Below are 17,368 nucleotides of genomic sequence, written 5' to 3'. Positions count from 1 at the left end.
TCCCTTTCCATCTGCACAGTGTTCTTTTCTGCAGAGAATGAGTATATTCTTAAATGACCTTTGTAAATGCCCACAGATAATAACTGTAGCTCTGATTCCAGAATGCTGATGAAGGGCTGATGAACTAGCAAGTTCCATAGATCAGTTTCATTGTCTTGCATTGCATGATGTTTATCTGTAAGATGATGTGTTCAGCAGAGAGCAGATTTGTTTATAAGCCTCTGATTTGTATGTAATTTGTTTTTTTTACTCTCTTGGGTAGGTGGTTATGAATAGTGGAAATATGTGAATGTACTTGGCACTTTGGATAATTACCTTCTATTGTGTGTGCGTGCGTGTGCGCACGCGCGCGTGTGCGTATGCGTGTGTGTGTGTGTGTGTGTGAGTGTGTGTGTAAAATACAGGGGAAATTTTTACCATTTGGTTTCCTTTTAATCTCTTTTCCCCTTTGAAGGAATGGCCATAATATTTCAGATTTTGGCTACTCAGATAACTGGGAAATCGGTAATTGTTTTAAAGCAGGAAAGTTAGTGTCTCTGATGTCGGGTAACACATCTATGGTCCTTGCTTACAAAGCGCTTTATGAGATTTACGGGGTTTTCCCCTTAATAAAGAGTTACATCAAAGATCTTGCTACCTTTTGCTTTCCACTCCCACCTCTCCCGTGTGGCGGGTGAGTAGCCTGAGAAAGGTGCAGATGGTGCCGGGAGTTCACCCACATTCAGAGCCAGGGGTCTTCCTGTGACCTGCCTTGACGTCGTTTCCAAAGGACGGGCTTTCTACTGTTTAAGCAAATTGATGGGGAAGCCTTTCCCGGCAGCAGTCCGGAGTACAAGCAAATGGCCTTGGAAATGTTCTGTGAGGTTTCTGTTGGCTTTTCTACGTCATTTCTACATCTTTGGAGATAGGACCATGAAGGAGGTCAGATACAGATTGGTTGTGGCGGTGACTTGTGTAAAAGTGGGCTTTCTCGTGGTCACGCAGGAGAAGAGACATGGCCACTGAAGACATTCCTTCTGGTTCTAGGCCTACTCACTGTTCCATTTTGTGTCCCTCCTGGGCAAACAAAACGTTCTTCCTGAGGTAGCACTGTGTATGGGGAAGGAATTAGGACCCTGGCCTGGCCAACAGTCGGCAGGCAGGAGGGAGCCGGGTGAATCGGGGTGAGAGCCAGCCTGAGAAGTGTGTCCAGGGCCCGGGTTTGGGCTGACTCCCAGCCTGAGCCTCATGAGATAACTCCCTGCGCAGATCTGTCAGCGGCTGGCAGGCTCTGTGAGGCTTTTCAGAGTTCAGATCAAGTAGACATGGTGGGTATCAGAATCAAGTCCTGTGAAGTGTTCTTGTCTGACTGGAAGGCCCTTTAGAGAAATAGTGGCTCTAGAAAAATGGGTAAAGGTGAGTCCAACCTAAAGGAAACATTGAGAGGGCATCCGTTGTTGCCTGACTCCTACCATGACTTGAGTTATTTATGCTTTTTGGCATCATTGGAGATGCACCCATGAAGGGGAGGGAGGGATGGAAGAGTAGGAATTCAGGTTTTATGATAGAACTAAAAGAGTAAAAAGATTACTGAGTAGAGTGAAACCAAGGTAATCATGATTAACATAGTATAGCTGGCACAGATATTTAGAAGAGAAAAAATGTTGTTACTTGGACTGGTTAGGGCAGAATTTTAAACACAAGCCTTTGTGGGGGAAAGCTGGTCAAGTGTGCCAAACAGTTAGAAAGCTGGCTCGGAGTGCTTTTGTGCTTCTGGATTTAATGTTAGATATCTGGTTTGGAGCAAGGCTGAGGCCAGCCTCCCTACAGTGGAGATACCTGTCATGACAGGTCAGAGTTGTAAAGTAAATATTTGGTTGTCTGTTGACATGGAAACATGTGCAGTATGCATAGTATGACATAATGCAACTCTTTGCAGGCAGAAAAAGGGCTGATGTCTATGATCACAATCTCTGAAACCTTCCTGGGTTGTTTTTTTGTTTTTTTGTTTTTTTCTTCCTAGCTGTCTCTATGGATCAATGAAAAGATGCTTACAGCCCAGGACATGTCTTATGATGAAGCCAGAAATCTGCATAGTAAATGGTTAAAGCATCAAGCATTTATGGCAGAACTTGCATCCAACAAAGAATGGCTTGACAAAATTGAGAAGGTGAGTTAAAATGTTTGATGAGTCTCCCATTTCTGCGGTGTGACCTTGGTAAGAAAATGAACTGGGTGGAAATGAGCTCCTTTTTATTTAGAACATTTTCCAACACATTTCAGTCATATCTGATCACGTAAAAAAGTTACATAGTCAGTAGCAGTTCTACTCCCACTTACCAATTTCTGACTTCAACCCAGCAGAAGAGAGAAAAGCAGAAACCCAACCGGTGGTACAAAGCCCTTGATTTATCTTTTCATGAGTACTAGGTGTTTAGTTACTGTTGTGCATCTCACCTGCTGCACCTGAATAAACTGTGAGCGTCTGGGCAGGGTCCCCACTATCTTGATCATGTTACATGCGTAGGACTCTGACAGAGACTGATAAGATCCAGCCGTAGATCTAAAATCTACAGACTTTAGAAATATTATATTGTGTATTTTTAAATTTCCTTATTTCTCTTGTGTGACTGCTGTATACCAGGCACTATAATAATTTAAAATGTATTGTTGCAGTATAGGGGAGATCCATGGCAGCATAACTGATGTGAACGTAATGCTTTTTATATTTTTTTAGACTCTTTAACAATTAAAATAATGTGTCTTTTAAGAGCAGGGGTTGAGGGGTAAAGTCTTAGGTGATTAGCATTAAATGTCCCATTGCCCCAGTTGAAACTATTTCAGCATGCAGAAATCACTCCCTGCTCGACTCCTGTGAAAGCCATATGGTATGCGTACACGAGGCCATTGTCAATTTTATTGAGCAGTAACTTCATGTGGAAAGTGTGTGTGTGTGTGTGTGTGTGTGTGTGTGTGTGTTGAGTGAATGGGTAAATTGCAGATCAATAATCTTAGGTTTGTTTTTCACAGTGACGTTTGTTCTCCATCAAACTATTTATAACCACAGTGGTTTGTGTTTTCTAGGAAGGAATGCAGCTTATTTCAGAAAAGCCTGAGACGGAAGCGGTGGTGAAGGAGAAACTCACTGGTTTACATAAAATGTGGGAAGTCCTTGAATCCACCACCCAGACCAAGGCCCAGCGGCTCTTTGATGCAAACAAGGCTGAACTCTTCACCCAGAGCTGTGCGGATCTGGACAAATGGCTGCACGGCCTGGAAAGTCAGATTCAGTCTGATGACTATGGCAAAGACCTCACCAGCGTCAACATCCTGCTGAAAAAGCAACAGGCAAGTGGGCGAGGTGACCACCACCTCGGGCCTGTTTCTGTTTTACTGCTATAGTCCTAACTCATGGACTGTGTTCTTAACCATCCACCTTCTGTGTGAAGGGATTTATTTAACCTAGCAAAGTGTTTGCTCCCATAGCATCATGAGGTGTTCCCAGAATCAACTGGAAAGAAACTATTAGAAGTATTGGGTTTGTTTGTTATCATCAATTTAATTGATGGATAGTACCATCATCTAACAGTTGAATAAATAGTCATTTCATTCAGTTCTGCAGTTTACATGAAGTAATCAAGTTCACATATTTGGCTATATAACGTCTAGATATGTGATAGTTATTAGAGTTGTTCAGTGTGCTTTTTTTAAAATAATAAAAGAAATTAGATTTTTTATATCATGATAGAACACTCTAAGGGAAAATGAATTTATGAGAAATTATAATTTATAATTATAAGTTACTTCATATTGATGAGAGAACAGCTCCAGTGAGGTTTGAGAAAGCAAGTTGGTGGCAGAAACTTCTGGTAGCTCCCCGTGGCTGGGTTTGTAGGTGTGTGTGGCCGAATCCCACGCCCAACAATTCTGCTTAAAACCCGTCGCTGCAAAAGCACCTTTGCTGAGACTTAGGCTTGTTTATTCATCCAGAGTGACACCTACCCTTCCTTTGCCAGATGATTTGGTTACTCTGCTCTTTAAGTCATTAGGTATTAAGGAGCTTTTTTTCATTGATGGTATTTAGTCATAGCTGTTTACCTCCCCTGCCTACAAAGGGCGTCAGTTTGTTTCCAGATGTGTTCCCCTTGTCTCTCAGCGGTTGGAGTATATGGTCTTCCTGGTGTGATGTTTCCTAAGGGAGACAGCCCTGCTTTCGCATTAGGCCGTTTTCCTCATGTAAGTAAACAATTAATATGTTTTCAGCTGATTATCTAAATATGTAGACAAAGAATAATCAGCTTTCTGACTGAAGAAATTGAGGGGAGGTGATAACATCAGCTGTCTTTCTTGCCTAAAAGAATTGGAACCTCAAGACTTGACTGCTTCCTGATGGCGAGACTGGTTTCCGACATCATTACGGCTTCTGAGCAGGCTGATGGCGACTCCTGTCCCTGCGGCTCATTCTTGTTTCCCCTGTTATTTCCCCCTCAACATTTCTGGATAAACTTGCATGTTGCCCCCAAATTTAAAAACCCTAGAAAGGGATTTTTAAAAAATCAGCCGATGGATTGGGATGGTAATTGATGGCTTAATAGATGCTAGGCACTATTTCTTAAGGCTCGCCACTGTATAAATTTATATTCTTCAACCTTCCGCTTTGGCCAGTGCCAAAAAACAAACATTTTATAGGATTGTCTGTGCTTCCCGTGTCTCTGGGGTGAAGGTTGGTCTGTTTTCTGCCCTTAGATGCTGGAGAATCAGATGGAGGTGCGGAAGAAGGAGATCGAAGAGCTCCAGAGCCAGGCCCAGGCCCTGAGTCAGGAGGGGAAGAGCACCGACGAGGTGGACAGCAAGCGCATCACTGTGCAGACCAAGTTCATGGAATTGCTGGAGCCCCTGAGCGAAAGGAAGCACAACCTGCTGGCCTCCAAAGAGATCCATCAGTTCAACAGGGATGTGGAGGACGAGATTGTGAGTCTTAGGCCCTTTCTGCATGAGCGGCTTTTCCGTAAACCTCCTGGCCTGTCCTTCCTGGAGCCCATGTTGTCACTTCTCTGCCGGACTCACCTTGGACTATGTTGGTGAGCTGAGCTGTCAAAGCTCATGCTCTGTGTGTATTCTGAGGGTTCTTTCCCCTTACACAAAACTCAACTCCACTTTTCTGTCTGGTTTTCTAAAGATATTCTAGTGTTTTAATGCCCCTAGGACACTAATTTCAAAACTAAATCAAGAATGAGGACTCGCAGCGAGTCTGGCTTTGAGGATGGAGTAAGGTCTGGGGGACGAGCCCTAGCCCTTGCCCTGGGTCAGAGACGGGCTGCCTCCTTGGCAGCCACCCCACCCCCCTTCCCCAGGGAGAGCGAACCCACTTTGTCTCTCAAGCCGGCCTCCCTGCTGTACTTGTTTGCGTCAGATATTTGTTCTTTTTGAGCGATCCTGACCACTTATTTACAATTCTCTCCAGTTGTGGGTTGGAGAGAGGATGCCTTTGGCAACTTCCACAGATCATGGCCACAATCTCCAGACTGTGCAGCTGTTAATAAAGAAAAACCAGGTAAGGTTTCTGCTTGGGCGGGCTCAGTCTGATAAACAACTGCTCTGACTTCCAGGGCAGAGAATGTGAGGGAGCCTTGAAGGCTCGCGATGTCTCCTTGGCCCTCACAGCGTGGCATAAACGGCGTGCCGCAGCAGTGGAGCAAACCTGTGTGTTCCCCGCTCTCTCAGACCCTCCAGAAAGAAATCCAGGGGCACCAGCCTCGCATCGATGACATCTTTGAGAGGAGCCAGAACATTGTCACCGACAGCAGTAGCCTGAATGCCGAGGCGATCCGGCAGAGGCTGGCCGACCTGAAGCAGCTGTGGGGCCTCCTCATCGAGGAGACGGAGAAGCGCCACCGGCGGCTGGAGGAGGCGCACAGGGCCCAGCAGTACTACTTCGACGCCGCCGAGGCCGAGGCCTGGATGAGTGAGCAGGAGCTGTACATGATGTCCGAGGAGAAGGCCAAGGTGAGCGAGCCCCGGAGGAGCCTTCGACGTGGAGCCCCGAGCTTGTTTCCTGCTGGCGGCCGTGTCTCTGTAAACATTTCATTGCTTCCTTTGAGTCATGGCAGCACCATGGTGCATAAAGGTGTCTGACGTTCACCTGCTGTTTCCCCTGGGCAGAAGTTTCTTACCTGAATCTTGGTATGCCATGAGTAATGGGTTTTTCTATCTTTTTTTTTTTTTTAATGGGAATTTGCCAGAGTCATCCTTGCTTTTTCTAGTTACAGGGTTACCTAAATTTTACAACATACAAGATGCTTTTGAGACAGTTTGAAGGTATTTGAAGGTTCTAGAATGCTGTCAGATGATGAGTTGAACCAGCCAGCGTACATTGGCGTGCCTGGGTTTCCCACGTACCTCAGAGGGTGTCAGTCATTCTGCGTTAGCGTCTTGTGGCTCCGTCACAGTCCCACAGTCCAGTCCACACTGACGCTTTTAAAGTGCTTCTGTGTTCCAGCACCCATATCATACTTCTGGCTTGTTTCTTTCTGATGATCCTTCCTTCGGCCTCTCCCTGCAGTCAGCCTGTCTCCCTTTGAGGTGATATCGGGCGGGAGGGGAGGGTTGTGGTTGTAATAGTCCCCTCTCTTTGCAGGATGAGCAGAGTGCCGTCTCCATGTTGAAGAAGCACCAGATTTTGGAACAAGCTGTGGAGGACTATGCAGAGACGGTGCACCAGCTCTCCAAGACCAGCCGGGCCCTGGTAGCCGACAGCCATCCAGAAAGGTGACTGCTCTTTTGTAAACATGAGACCCAGACTATCAGTGCCTCCCAGTAAGGACCTCTTTCTTTAACCCATGCAAAAAGAAATGGTAGCATTCATCTTAAGTAACTGGCAACAGACCTTTGGGAAGTACGTTTAAAATAAAGGGTGAACTACTGTGTAGGAAATTGCTCTTGTCAGTTAAATGTCTCCTCTGGTCAAGGCCCTATTGAAAGATTATCGGTGTCATGAGTCAGAAGTACAGACGGATTTGCACAGACACAGGTTAGTAAAGCACCTACCCTTGAGTTGACAAGGTCATCCAGTTTAGGAAAGTAATTACTAGTTTTAAGAGGACTGGAGGTAAGAATGCATGGGACCTATAAAATAAAAAGACTGCCAGGAAGAACAAAATGATACCACCTCCTAATTTTATACATCAAGTCCTTAGAATGCCTTAGAAATTAAAAAAAAAAAAAAAGGTGAGTGTGTGGTCCTCCCGACTCTGTATCAGGCCTCCTGTGTTCACTTCAGCGGCAGTCATTTTAGCCTCTCTGTGTACGTAACTGCTTTTATGACTCAGAAAGGAGAGGAATCGACTTTGTGCATTATCCGGGGCACACTGGAGATGGGATAATGGCTCTGTTGGCATGGGGGGGCATTGCGGGTGTGCGTGAGTAGGATTCCCAGGAAAGGAGCTTTCCTAGTCTCCAGGGACAGGCACCAACAAGTCCTGTCTCTGCTTTCCTGTTACAAGGCAGTCATCTTAGGGAGAATGTGGAGGCAGGGGGGGGGGGTGCAGCACACCCAGGGCCCACCAGATGGGAACAGCAGGGCCCGCCCTCCTGGCGGCAAGAGTATACAGCCCAGAGCAGGTAGAGGTTTGTGCCAGACGGGGATATCGTGTGTTCCTTGGCAGCATGGTACCTGAGAATGAAAGGCGGCTCCTGGGGTTGGCATTCACCTTTAACAGCAGAGGAAGTCCTGACTTACAGAGCCAGCAATGCAGTTAGCTTCTCTCCCCTCCCTCCGTCGTTAGTCAGGACGGCCTTCGGCCTTGATTACTGTGTTTGGTTTACATGTTGGCTCACTTGTATCACTTGAAGTCATACTTTGGAGTTCTATTTTTTAGGCTAAATAGGTTAACCAGAAGTTTCCTTCCAGAAATTTTATATAATATACTCTCTTGGAATTTCCACCTCATTTTGTTTTCTCCCTGAAGGAACTTTTTGACATTTAAGGTCCTTTTCCCCCCCACTGCCCTCCCCTCCTTTCAGTGAGCGCATTAGCATGCGGCAGTCCAAAGTGGATAAGCTGTACGCGGGTCTGAAAGACCTTGCCGAAGAGAGGAGAGGCAAGCTGGATGAGAGGCACAGGCTGTTCCAGCTCAACCGGGAGGTGGACGACCTGGAGCAGTGGATCGCTGAGAGGGAGGTGGTCGCGGGGTCGCACGAATTGGGGCAGGACTACGAGCATGTCACGGCAAGTACTCTGGGCAGGGCGTGAGTCGTTGTGCAGTGAGTGCTGGGCCTGGAACGCCATTTGCGTTCTTTGTCTGGGAGCAGATAAAACACCTTCAGCTCAAACCAAAGGTCATGGGATTTAGTTTCGACTCTGTTTATTACTGAGTGACTTTGACTTAGGTTGTTGAACCTCTCGATACCCCCTTCTTCGGTAGTAAAAAGAGCTAGAGCCAGTGCCTCACTCAGCTATAGTGAATAAGAAGGAAGACTGATTGATCAGGGGTTTCAGAGCTAACATCTGTTGTTAAGTCATGCATACCACTCATTTGTTTCCAGAGAGGTTCATGTGATCAAGAAATAAAACATTCATAATAGCCTCACTGATTTGTTTACACTCATCTCCGTTTCAGATGTTGCAAGAACGATTCCGGGAGTTTGCTCGAGACACAGGAAACATTGGGCAGGAGCGCGTGGACACGGTCAATCACATGGCAGATGAACTCATCAACTCTGGACATTCCGATGCCGCCACCATCGCTGAGTGGAAGGATGGGCTCAACGAAGCCTGGGCTGACCTGCTGGAGCTCATTGACACGAGAACACAGATTCTCGCCGCCTCCTACGAACTGCATAAGTTTTACCACGATGCCAAGGAGATCTTTGGGCGCATACAAGACAAACACAAGAAACTCCCTGAGGAGCTTGGGAGAGATCAGAACACAGTGGAGACCTTACAGAGAATGCATACCACATTTGAGCACGACATCCAGGCTCTGGGCACTCAGGTGGGTGGGCGAGCTGCCCAGGGGTGGTGGGAGGTTTTCTTTCCATACGGAGTCTCTGTGCATCTCTGAGCATCTCTCTCGGTTCCTTGACTCCTCAAAACACGTCTCAATGAATGGCCTAAATTAAATGCATGTGTGTGCATGCACACACGTTGTTAAAATGCTCCATTTGGGAGAATTTATCAGTCCATAAAGTTCTACGTTTGCCTCATATACAGACCTTGTTAAGTGAGCATCCTTGTGATGAAAATAAAGAAACCAAATGCACACACAAACATGTGCAAGTTATAGACCTTATCAACAAGAATTTGTATTATGTTAAGCATATGCATCTAGAATAACTTGCAAAATAATGCCTTATTATTTCCCGTAAACCAGGGTCTGAGTTACATACCCGCAAAGAGAAAACAAAATTCTGAGATTTTAATATGCCTGGCTTTTACCCCACAATGTGAAACAGCTACCATTAAGACTTTGTTTAAAAGATGTTTGACAAAGCGATGACAATATAACAGTAAGAATCTATAGTGTAATCACTCTCTAGGTTGCTCTCTATTCTCTGCACTGTTTGTTGTTTAGTTTTATGGTTTTTTGGATGAAAAATAAATTGAATCTTTCTTTTTCCCCTAAATTTCATGGTCCTAGAGAAAATGTCAGTTTTATTAAAGATAGCAGCCCTCAGTATATCAGGGGATTCTTGTCTGTTAAGAGCACAGTGATAATCTAGTGCAGGGGTCTGCAACTTCTGTAGAATCTCCAATAGTAAATATTTTCAGCATTGTGGAACTTATCTGTGTTGCAACTGCCCTGCCATTGTAGCACAAAGCAGCCACAGACAATATGAAAATAAGGGTGCAGGCTATATGCCAGTAAATACTTATTTATAAAAACAGCCCAGATTCAGCTGTGGGCCAACCCCTAATCTGCATCAGCCTTACTACCATTCTTTGGTGTGCTTCGATTTCATTCTGTGGAGGGACCACCTTCACTGCCATTGTTTTCTCAGTTCCCCTCGATTTGCCCCTTCCAGAAGCAGAAGGAGATCACAGCTGGGGCTCTGTTCAAATTGAGTGCTGCAGCTTTTCCACCAAGGAGGCAGAATGTGTCGAGGGATTGTTTAAAAGAACTACATGGGGTGGCTGAAGGTCTGCATCACCCAGAATATAATAGGGCCCACCATGCATTGTAAGACTATAGGGCCCGCCATGCATTGTAAGGGTTCCCGGTCTTTCCTTCAGAGCAGCTCCGTGAAGACTTTCCACTTAAAAGCTTGTCAACTTCATGTTCAGAGGTTTTCACTGCATGTAAGTTCCTGGAGCACCTATGAATGCGTGAGGATCCCTAACGATGCAGTCTGGTGTGTGGTTAGAGCGAGGGCAGCCCTAGTGGGTTAGGGTCTGCTGCTGTGTGTTGCTGCGAGTTAAATTCACCTCTCAGCTTCAGTCCCCTAGTGCATTGAGGACTGAGATGATGCTTGCAAACCATTTGCCACAGCAAGAGCGCTACTGATGTTGTCTAACCACTGTTATGTAACAAAAACTTAGGGGAACTTTTGGAAAGCCTAGAGACTGAGCTAGAACACACCATTTCGTCATCAGGTCTTTCCTCTGCACCTGTAAAATTATTTACTTCTAGAACTTCAAGGGACCCCAGAGAGGAGGGAGCCCATCCAGGATCTGGAATCTGTCCCCTCAAGCCTGACAGTCTGCATCTCACCGTACCTGCTGGGCTAGGCCTTAGAGCAATGAAAATGTGTGTCCCCCCTACCCCCTGCAATTACTGACCCAATCCAGGTTAATTATCATAGAATTAGAGCACAAGGGAAGGCTCTGGTGCGGGCTCCCAGAAGCCGGTGGTGGTTCGTCCTTGGCTGCCTTACCCTTGGTGCCATCCTGACCTGCCACCATACTCCTTTCTGTATGTGGGCAGTGAGACATGAGGAAACAGTATAATATTTGCACCCAGTAATGGTCTTCGGTGACTTCTCAGACCAGTAGTTAACTCTTGTGGGGATTTTCACTTTTGCTATCCTTCTCCACCTTGCTTTTTATTGTAAGAACAAATTAAAAACAACCAGAGGCACAGACAAGGATTTTGTTTCTTTTACTTGTTTGGAAAGGTTTGGTTAGTTGTATAGGAAATCAGCCTTTCAAATAATTCCCTAGAAACGTGGGAATTACTCATTGTAATTTGAGTCATACCTGAACCATAATTAAAAAATATTTACAAAAGTCTCTTAGAATGTGGAAATCCAATTCCACAGGAAACAAACCCCATTGATTCTTCTTTGCCTCTTTTGCACAAACTTCTTTTCCTAACCTCCCACTACCTAGAACCCTTTTGTGTATTCTGGGGTCAGTAATCCACCTCCCCCCAGACCGCAGTATCCTCCTCCCTCACCCCCTTTCACCCCACCTGCACCTCCCACATGGTATCTACCCCAAGGTTCCCTTACAGACGAGTATTGTGTGTGGACTTGGATCACACAGCCTATCAGTAAATGAAGACTGAGTGCGTTCCCCCATATGTCTACATTTTTAATTAGACGTTTTATACAGGGCACTAGTAATAGGTGCTTTATATAAGACAGAAGGAAATTTAAAAATATAAAATAGCCACAGATATTAATTTCTCTTGTAAAGGCATTTCTCTCTTATCTCTCAAAAAAAGGTGAAAACCTAGTCTTGATTTTTCCCATTTTTTACCCAGAAAGTAGGTATTATGCCTGCTGTCTGCACTTTGCTTTTTTCCACTTAGCCATTATCTTGGAGCACTTTGTGTATGAACATACAGAGCCCTCCCTCATTTTCTTTCTAAATTTTTTTTAATTAAAAAAATCATTTTTCAGTTACAGTTGACATTCAATATTATGTTAGTTTCAGGTATACAGCACATAGCGGCCAGACATTGACGTAACTTACGAAGTGATCCCCCGGCCCCTGCCCCAGTCTTTCACGACTGCATAGGCGCCTCTTCTATGGATGTGCCATCATTAACTTAGCCCCTCACGAGGGACATTTGGTTTATTTTCACTCTTTTTGCTTTTATAGACAATGCTGTACATGCATTTCATTGCCTGAATGTGTAAGAATATATGTAGGATAAGTTCCCCAACATGAGTTTCTAAAGTCAGAAGGACATGGATTTGTAGTTCTGAGAGATACTGCCCATCTGCCTCCTACAGGAGCTGTGACCTGTTGTCCTGTCAGCAGTGAAGCAGCCCACTGCTGATAAATCATCCACCTTGAATTTTTGCTAACTCATAGATGACAAATTACAGTATTTCCAGGTAGCATCTTTTCATGACATCCATTTGCATTTCCTATTCTGCGGTTTTTGAAATTCAAATTTTGAAATTTGGCTTGTTAAAATTTTACCTTCTTTGACTTCATTCCATTTTTTTTTTCAACTACATGAAACGCTGCATTGTTATGTGTTTCAAGTTGAAATGCCCACTGTGAGAGCTCTTCCAGGTGAGACGTGGGTTGTTTTCAGCAACACCACATAGCAATGGAAAAGGTGTTTTCAAAATGTGTTCTTCATAGCAGTTTCTCATTCATGATAAGAACATCGTCTTCACCCTGAAGGAGCAGATGAGGGGTTTATTTTTTTAATATATCTGAATATGTACCATGCGTTTTCTCTGTCATCCTTATACCCCAGGCCACCTCCAGGGTAGCTTTCACAACCAAAGTTTCCTGCCTTCATTCTTACAGCATTTCGTTTGTTTTATCATCCATGCAGAACTTAATGTAGTTCAAGACGTTTATAGTAGGGATTTTGTAACTTGGATCTCCCTGATGAAATTGTGAGCTTCCCAGGGGACGGGGTGCGCCCCTTTAGTGTGTAAGCAGAACAGTGTATGGCGTGTGTGAAGGCAGTGGGGGGCGATGGAGGGAAGGCCCAGCTGTCTGACCTGGCTGTCTCCCCCGTGGCTTCGCAGGTGAGGCAGCTACAGGAGGATGCGGCCCGCCTCCAGGCAGCCTATGCAGGTGACAAGGCCGACGACATCCAGAAGCGGGAGAACGAGGTCCTGGAAGCCTGGAAGGCCCTGCTGGATGCGTGCGAGGGCCGCAGGGTGAGGCTGGTGGACACCGGGGACAAGTTCCGCTTCTTCAGCATGGTGCGTGACCTCATGCTGTGGATGGAGGATGTCATCCGGCAGATCGAAGCCCAGGAGAAGCCAAGGTAATATTCCCGGCCCCTGGGCAGGAGGAAATCCAGCTAACTGACCCTGGGTAATTCATAGATGGAGTCTTCCGGGGAGCAGCACGGGCCTTGCCCGAGAGCTTCGAGGCCAGAGCAGGGTGGGGAGCAGTTTACGGGGAGTCACCACCACTTCAGTTGTCTCCTGCACACGCTTGCCAGGGAACGAGGGGTCCAGCGTTGTCAAGCCTTCCGTTGCTCCCCCACCCCGCCCCATGTTCCTCGCTCCCCCAGGCCCTCCTGCCCTCGTCTGCGAACCTCATGCAGCCACATATCTTGAGCATGACTAGCTCTATCTCATCATCAGGATGAGATGGCTTTTCTGAGTTTTGTCTGTGTTTGTTAGATTGAAAATCATTCTGTCCCTTTTCATAGACGTTGCTAAAGATGTCTCTTAAGCCTCAGCCTCTGCTTTAGTGGTGTCTTAAGATGACTACTTAATATTTGTTCTGTGTCTTGTCTGGCTGTAGTTCATGCATAGCCACAAAGAGAAGCTAATAGATGAACACCTCTGCAAGCCCCAACTCCCACCATAATTGAGAAGTGAACTCTGCCCCAAGAGAAGAAATATTTCTATATGTATATAGAAAGCAACTATATTTTCTAGACCAGGACTTTTCAGTCGTAGGTTTTGATCCATGAGAAGCAGTCTTAGGTCTACCAGTCATTGGTTTCTAAGCTGGTTCCCACTCTTCATGTCTGAATAAGAAGGGGCTATCAGCTGCTGTTTTGAACACGTGTCCTGAACCTTTGGCAGCTAACTCACTGGGGTACGATTAGGGGTGCCTGTTATTGCCTCTGTACCTTCTTAAAGAGAATCCAAATTGCATTTCAAATTAAAAGTCTGGACAGAAATCCAGTGGTGTTCCTAGCATCTACGAGAGTAGCCTTATTTTATACTTTAGGTTGCATAACTGGTCCTAAATTATAGTGGCATCATGCTTTAGCTCCAGTGACCCAGCCTGAGCTCAGACTGTGAATCAGAACTTAAAGGCAAATTGTTTCCTTCAAATTAATTATGTGTTTTGAAACCTACACATTTATTTGAAAAGCTTGATCTCCTAAAGGAGATATTATTTGTCTCATTTTAGAGATGTATCATCTGTTGAACTATTAATGAATAATCATCAAGGTATCAAAGCAGAAATTGATGCTCGTAATGACAGTTTCACAACCTGCATTGAACTTGGGAAATCCCTGTTGGCGAGAAAGCACTACGCATCTGAGGAGGTAGGATGCGACCTGGCTTTGGAGCTGCGGGGTGAATGTAGCTCTGTTAAGATGTAAAATGACTTTATTTTGTGCGTCTATGTGTGTGTGTGTGTGTGTGTATGTACACACACATACACAAAAATACATATATATGTTCATATATACCAATGCACATACTTACATATATATTTCAAAACTCCTTGCTTTTTCCCTGTGTGTGCAGAAAAAGATAATTACTCAGACTCTAGGCACAGAGCCAGTAAATCTGTGGCAAAGCAGACAATTTTCAAAGGCCCTGAGTTGAGGTTTTGTCCTCAGTCGCCTTCATCAGTGCTCTTGCTGGGTGACACACCCCCTTCTCTGTCACATGTGCCCTAGATCAGTTTGTTCTTTAGTGGGTGTTGCTACTTCCAGTTAGTATGATGGTGGTAAAGAGGTAAATGGTTAGTCTGTGTGTGGCCCCCTTCAAAGGATTGGCTGTTCCTTCAGAGGTCAGGGCTTTGCCCCCTCACTGTGCCTCTCTTCCTGGGTATTTGCAATAGGGAGCCCCCAGGTTTGGAGGGGGCTCTGCAGTGTTGGCCATCTCATGACAAAGCAGCTTTGGGGGGGGGGGCGCAGTGCCTCTCAGTCCGTCCTGCGTTTCTCTCCTCCCCCAGGGGGCAGGTAGATGGAGCCGTCCTTAGCTATTACCTGGATATGAGTGGCCCATCAAGGGGAAGACTGGAAGGGTGTGGTGCATTCTACTAAGATGTCCCTGGGGTCCTTCTTTTCTCACAGATCAAGGAAAAGTTACTTCAGTTGACGGAAAAGAGAAAAGAAATGATTGACAAGTGGGAAGACCGATGGGAGTGGTTAAGACTGAGTAAGGACACATTTTGGTTTTTCTCTCTCTTCTCCTTCTGGGTATCCGTTGAAAGCATGCAAGTTTATTTTCCTGCTTTATTTGAAAATTATGTTTGGAGTTCTAAATGCGTCTTTTTTTCAATGCCTGATTTCACCATTCCATGCTAAGTATTTTTAAGTAGTTTCCTGTGGCATGTTTATTATTTTTTATATTTCATCTTAAGATCATCTCAGTGTTGTAAGTGGGGTTTGGGTGTTCTTTAGGAAAGCATGGGGGTAACAGAACTCGGTATCACTCTGGGAGAGGACAGAAGCCTCTCCTACTCTAATCATCTTAAAGACGAATTAGTACTGCAGAACTGAGAATGTGGAAAGTTGGCCTGATTAGGTCTTGTATTTGGTACTCTTAGCAGAAGAATGATCACAAAATAAAAGCTAACAACCTATAAAGGTTTTGCAGTGAACTGGGTATTATTCTAAGTGTTTTATATATTCTTCTGTATATACTCCTTACAATGACCCTCTGGGGTAGATTCTACTTTTAATCTCTTTTTATAAAGGAATATATGAGCTAACACAGAGTTTATAATATACAATGTTGGGAATAACATTTAAAAATTGGTATGAACACTGAGAGAAGCCCAGCTCAAGCACTGTTTGTCCCCTTTTGCCATTCTGCATTTGGGGCTTGGGCTCTGTCCTTGTGTTATAACCCCATTTTCAGACACAAAGGGTGCTTATTAGAAACAGAATCCAAGAGGCCTTTTCTAAAAGGTGTATAAAAAGACCTAGTGAGGGCACCTCACCCTGTTGGGCCCAGAACGCTCTTTTGAAAAAGAAATCCCATTTTTTACCATTCTTTGGATGAGGATTTGGTCTGTAAATTTTGATAATTCCCAGAGCAGATTCAGTTTAGTTCAACAAAACTATTCATGCCACTGTGAACTAGGCACCAGGAGCTTGTATGCTGGACATACGTGGTGAGGTGACAAGTCCCTAGTGCCGTGGTGGCATCTTCTTGTGGCTGTGTTGGGGGCTACCAGGGTGACTAAAGGAGACAGCTGGGCAGCGAGCTCCTGGGGATACTGATGCCCACAGTCCATTTCTTACCTGAAAGTCCCAGGCATTGCTGCTGGAGATGTATGAGAATGAGTTTAGCCCCACCGCGTAACGCCCCTGAGTGCTGACCTGCCTCCTCAGAGCTGCAGTGAAGTCAGGCTCTGCTTCCTCACGTGTGGAGGAACAGTGAATACAGCAAAAGCCTTAGCCCATATCGTCCACACTTTATGTAGTGCTCCCCATATGCTTCTCTCCCTCTCACCCTCCCCCCTAAAAACAGAACTGTAACTCCCAAAAGGGTGAGTTATGAATACCTGCTCCATCAGCATAATCTGGTGGTTGTGTGTAGATTGTGAATTCTTGCAGTGCTCTGAGGCTTATCTCACTCAAGTATGAAAATGAGCAGAGTATGCCTTCTAGGTCTGCACTGTCCAACGTGGTGGCCACTGCCCACAGGTGGCTCTCGAGAACTTGAAACATGACTGGTCCCTAGACACACTCCTAAAAATACACATCCGATTTCAAAGACAGAAGAAAAAAATGACACATATCTCAGCAATTTTTTATACTGATTACATGTTGGAAATAACAGTTTGATACATCAGCTTGTCTAAAATATGCTTTCGAAGTTAATTTTACCTTTTTCTTTCCAATGTGGCTGCTAGAAAAGTTAGGGTCGCATATGTAGCTCACATGACACTTGTGGCCGTGCTGATCTAGACCATGAACTGGTTGTGCCAGCAGCTGCCACCAGAGGGCAGTGCCATCTCTGACTACCAAGGCACCCTGCTCACCAGCACTCACTCTTGGTACCCTGTGCAGTTTTGGAGGTCCATCAGTTCTCAAGGGACGCCAGTGTGGCCGAGGCCTGGCTGCTTGGACAGGAGCCGTACCTATCCAGCCGAGAAATAGGCCAGAGCGTGGATGAGGTGGAGAAGCTTATCAAACGCCATGAGGCTTTTGAAAAGTCTGCAGCAACCTGGGATGAGAGGTTCTCCGCCCTGGAAAGGCTGACGACGGTAAGTGGCCGCTGGATGCTGAGATACTTGGTCTGTTGGCTCTCGTGAGAAGTCTCT

The 17,368-nt window shown here is 45.4% G+C and overlaps 1 protein-coding gene across 5 annotated transcripts in view; it reads left to right on the top strand.

The window, feature by feature from the left end:
- SPTBN1 (spectrin beta, non-erythrocytic 1) overlaps positions 1-17,368 on the top strand; it is a 202,584-nt gene that overhangs the window by 173,225 nt on the left and 11,991 nt on the right. For all 5 annotated transcript variants that reach the window (XM_019662090.1, XM_019662091.1, XM_019662089.1 and 2 more), the window contains 12 exons: positions 2,003-2,149; positions 3,064-3,327; positions 4,726-4,950; positions 5,444-5,533; positions 5,704-5,985; positions 6,617-6,747; positions 8,002-8,206; positions 8,598-8,972; positions 12,916-13,160; positions 14,270-14,408; positions 15,168-15,252; positions 17,115-17,311. In XM_019662090.1, the coding sequence (XP_019517635.1) occupies positions 2,003-2,149; positions 3,064-3,327; positions 4,726-4,950; positions 5,444-5,533; positions 5,704-5,985; positions 6,617-6,747; positions 8,002-8,206; positions 8,598-8,972; positions 12,916-13,160; positions 14,270-14,408; positions 15,168-15,252; positions 17,115-17,311 (2,385 nt within the window). The remainder of the gene's footprint in view (positions 1-2,002; positions 2,150-3,063; positions 3,328-4,725; positions 4,951-5,443; positions 5,534-5,703; positions 5,986-6,616; positions 6,748-8,001; positions 8,207-8,597; positions 8,973-12,915; positions 13,161-14,269; positions 14,409-15,167; positions 15,253-17,114; positions 17,312-17,368) is intronic.

This window comes from Hipposideros armiger, unplaced genomic scaffold (genome assembly GCF_001890085.2).
Source record: "Hipposideros armiger isolate ML-2016 unplaced genomic scaffold, ASM189008v1 scaffold_366, whole genome shotgun sequence".
NCBI classification, from domain to species: Eukaryota; Metazoa; Chordata; class Mammalia; order Chiroptera; family Hipposideridae; genus Hipposideros; species Hipposideros armiger.
The sequence above is the reverse complement of the archived record's forward strand: the minus strand, read 5'-3'. Positions and strand labels throughout refer to the sequence as shown.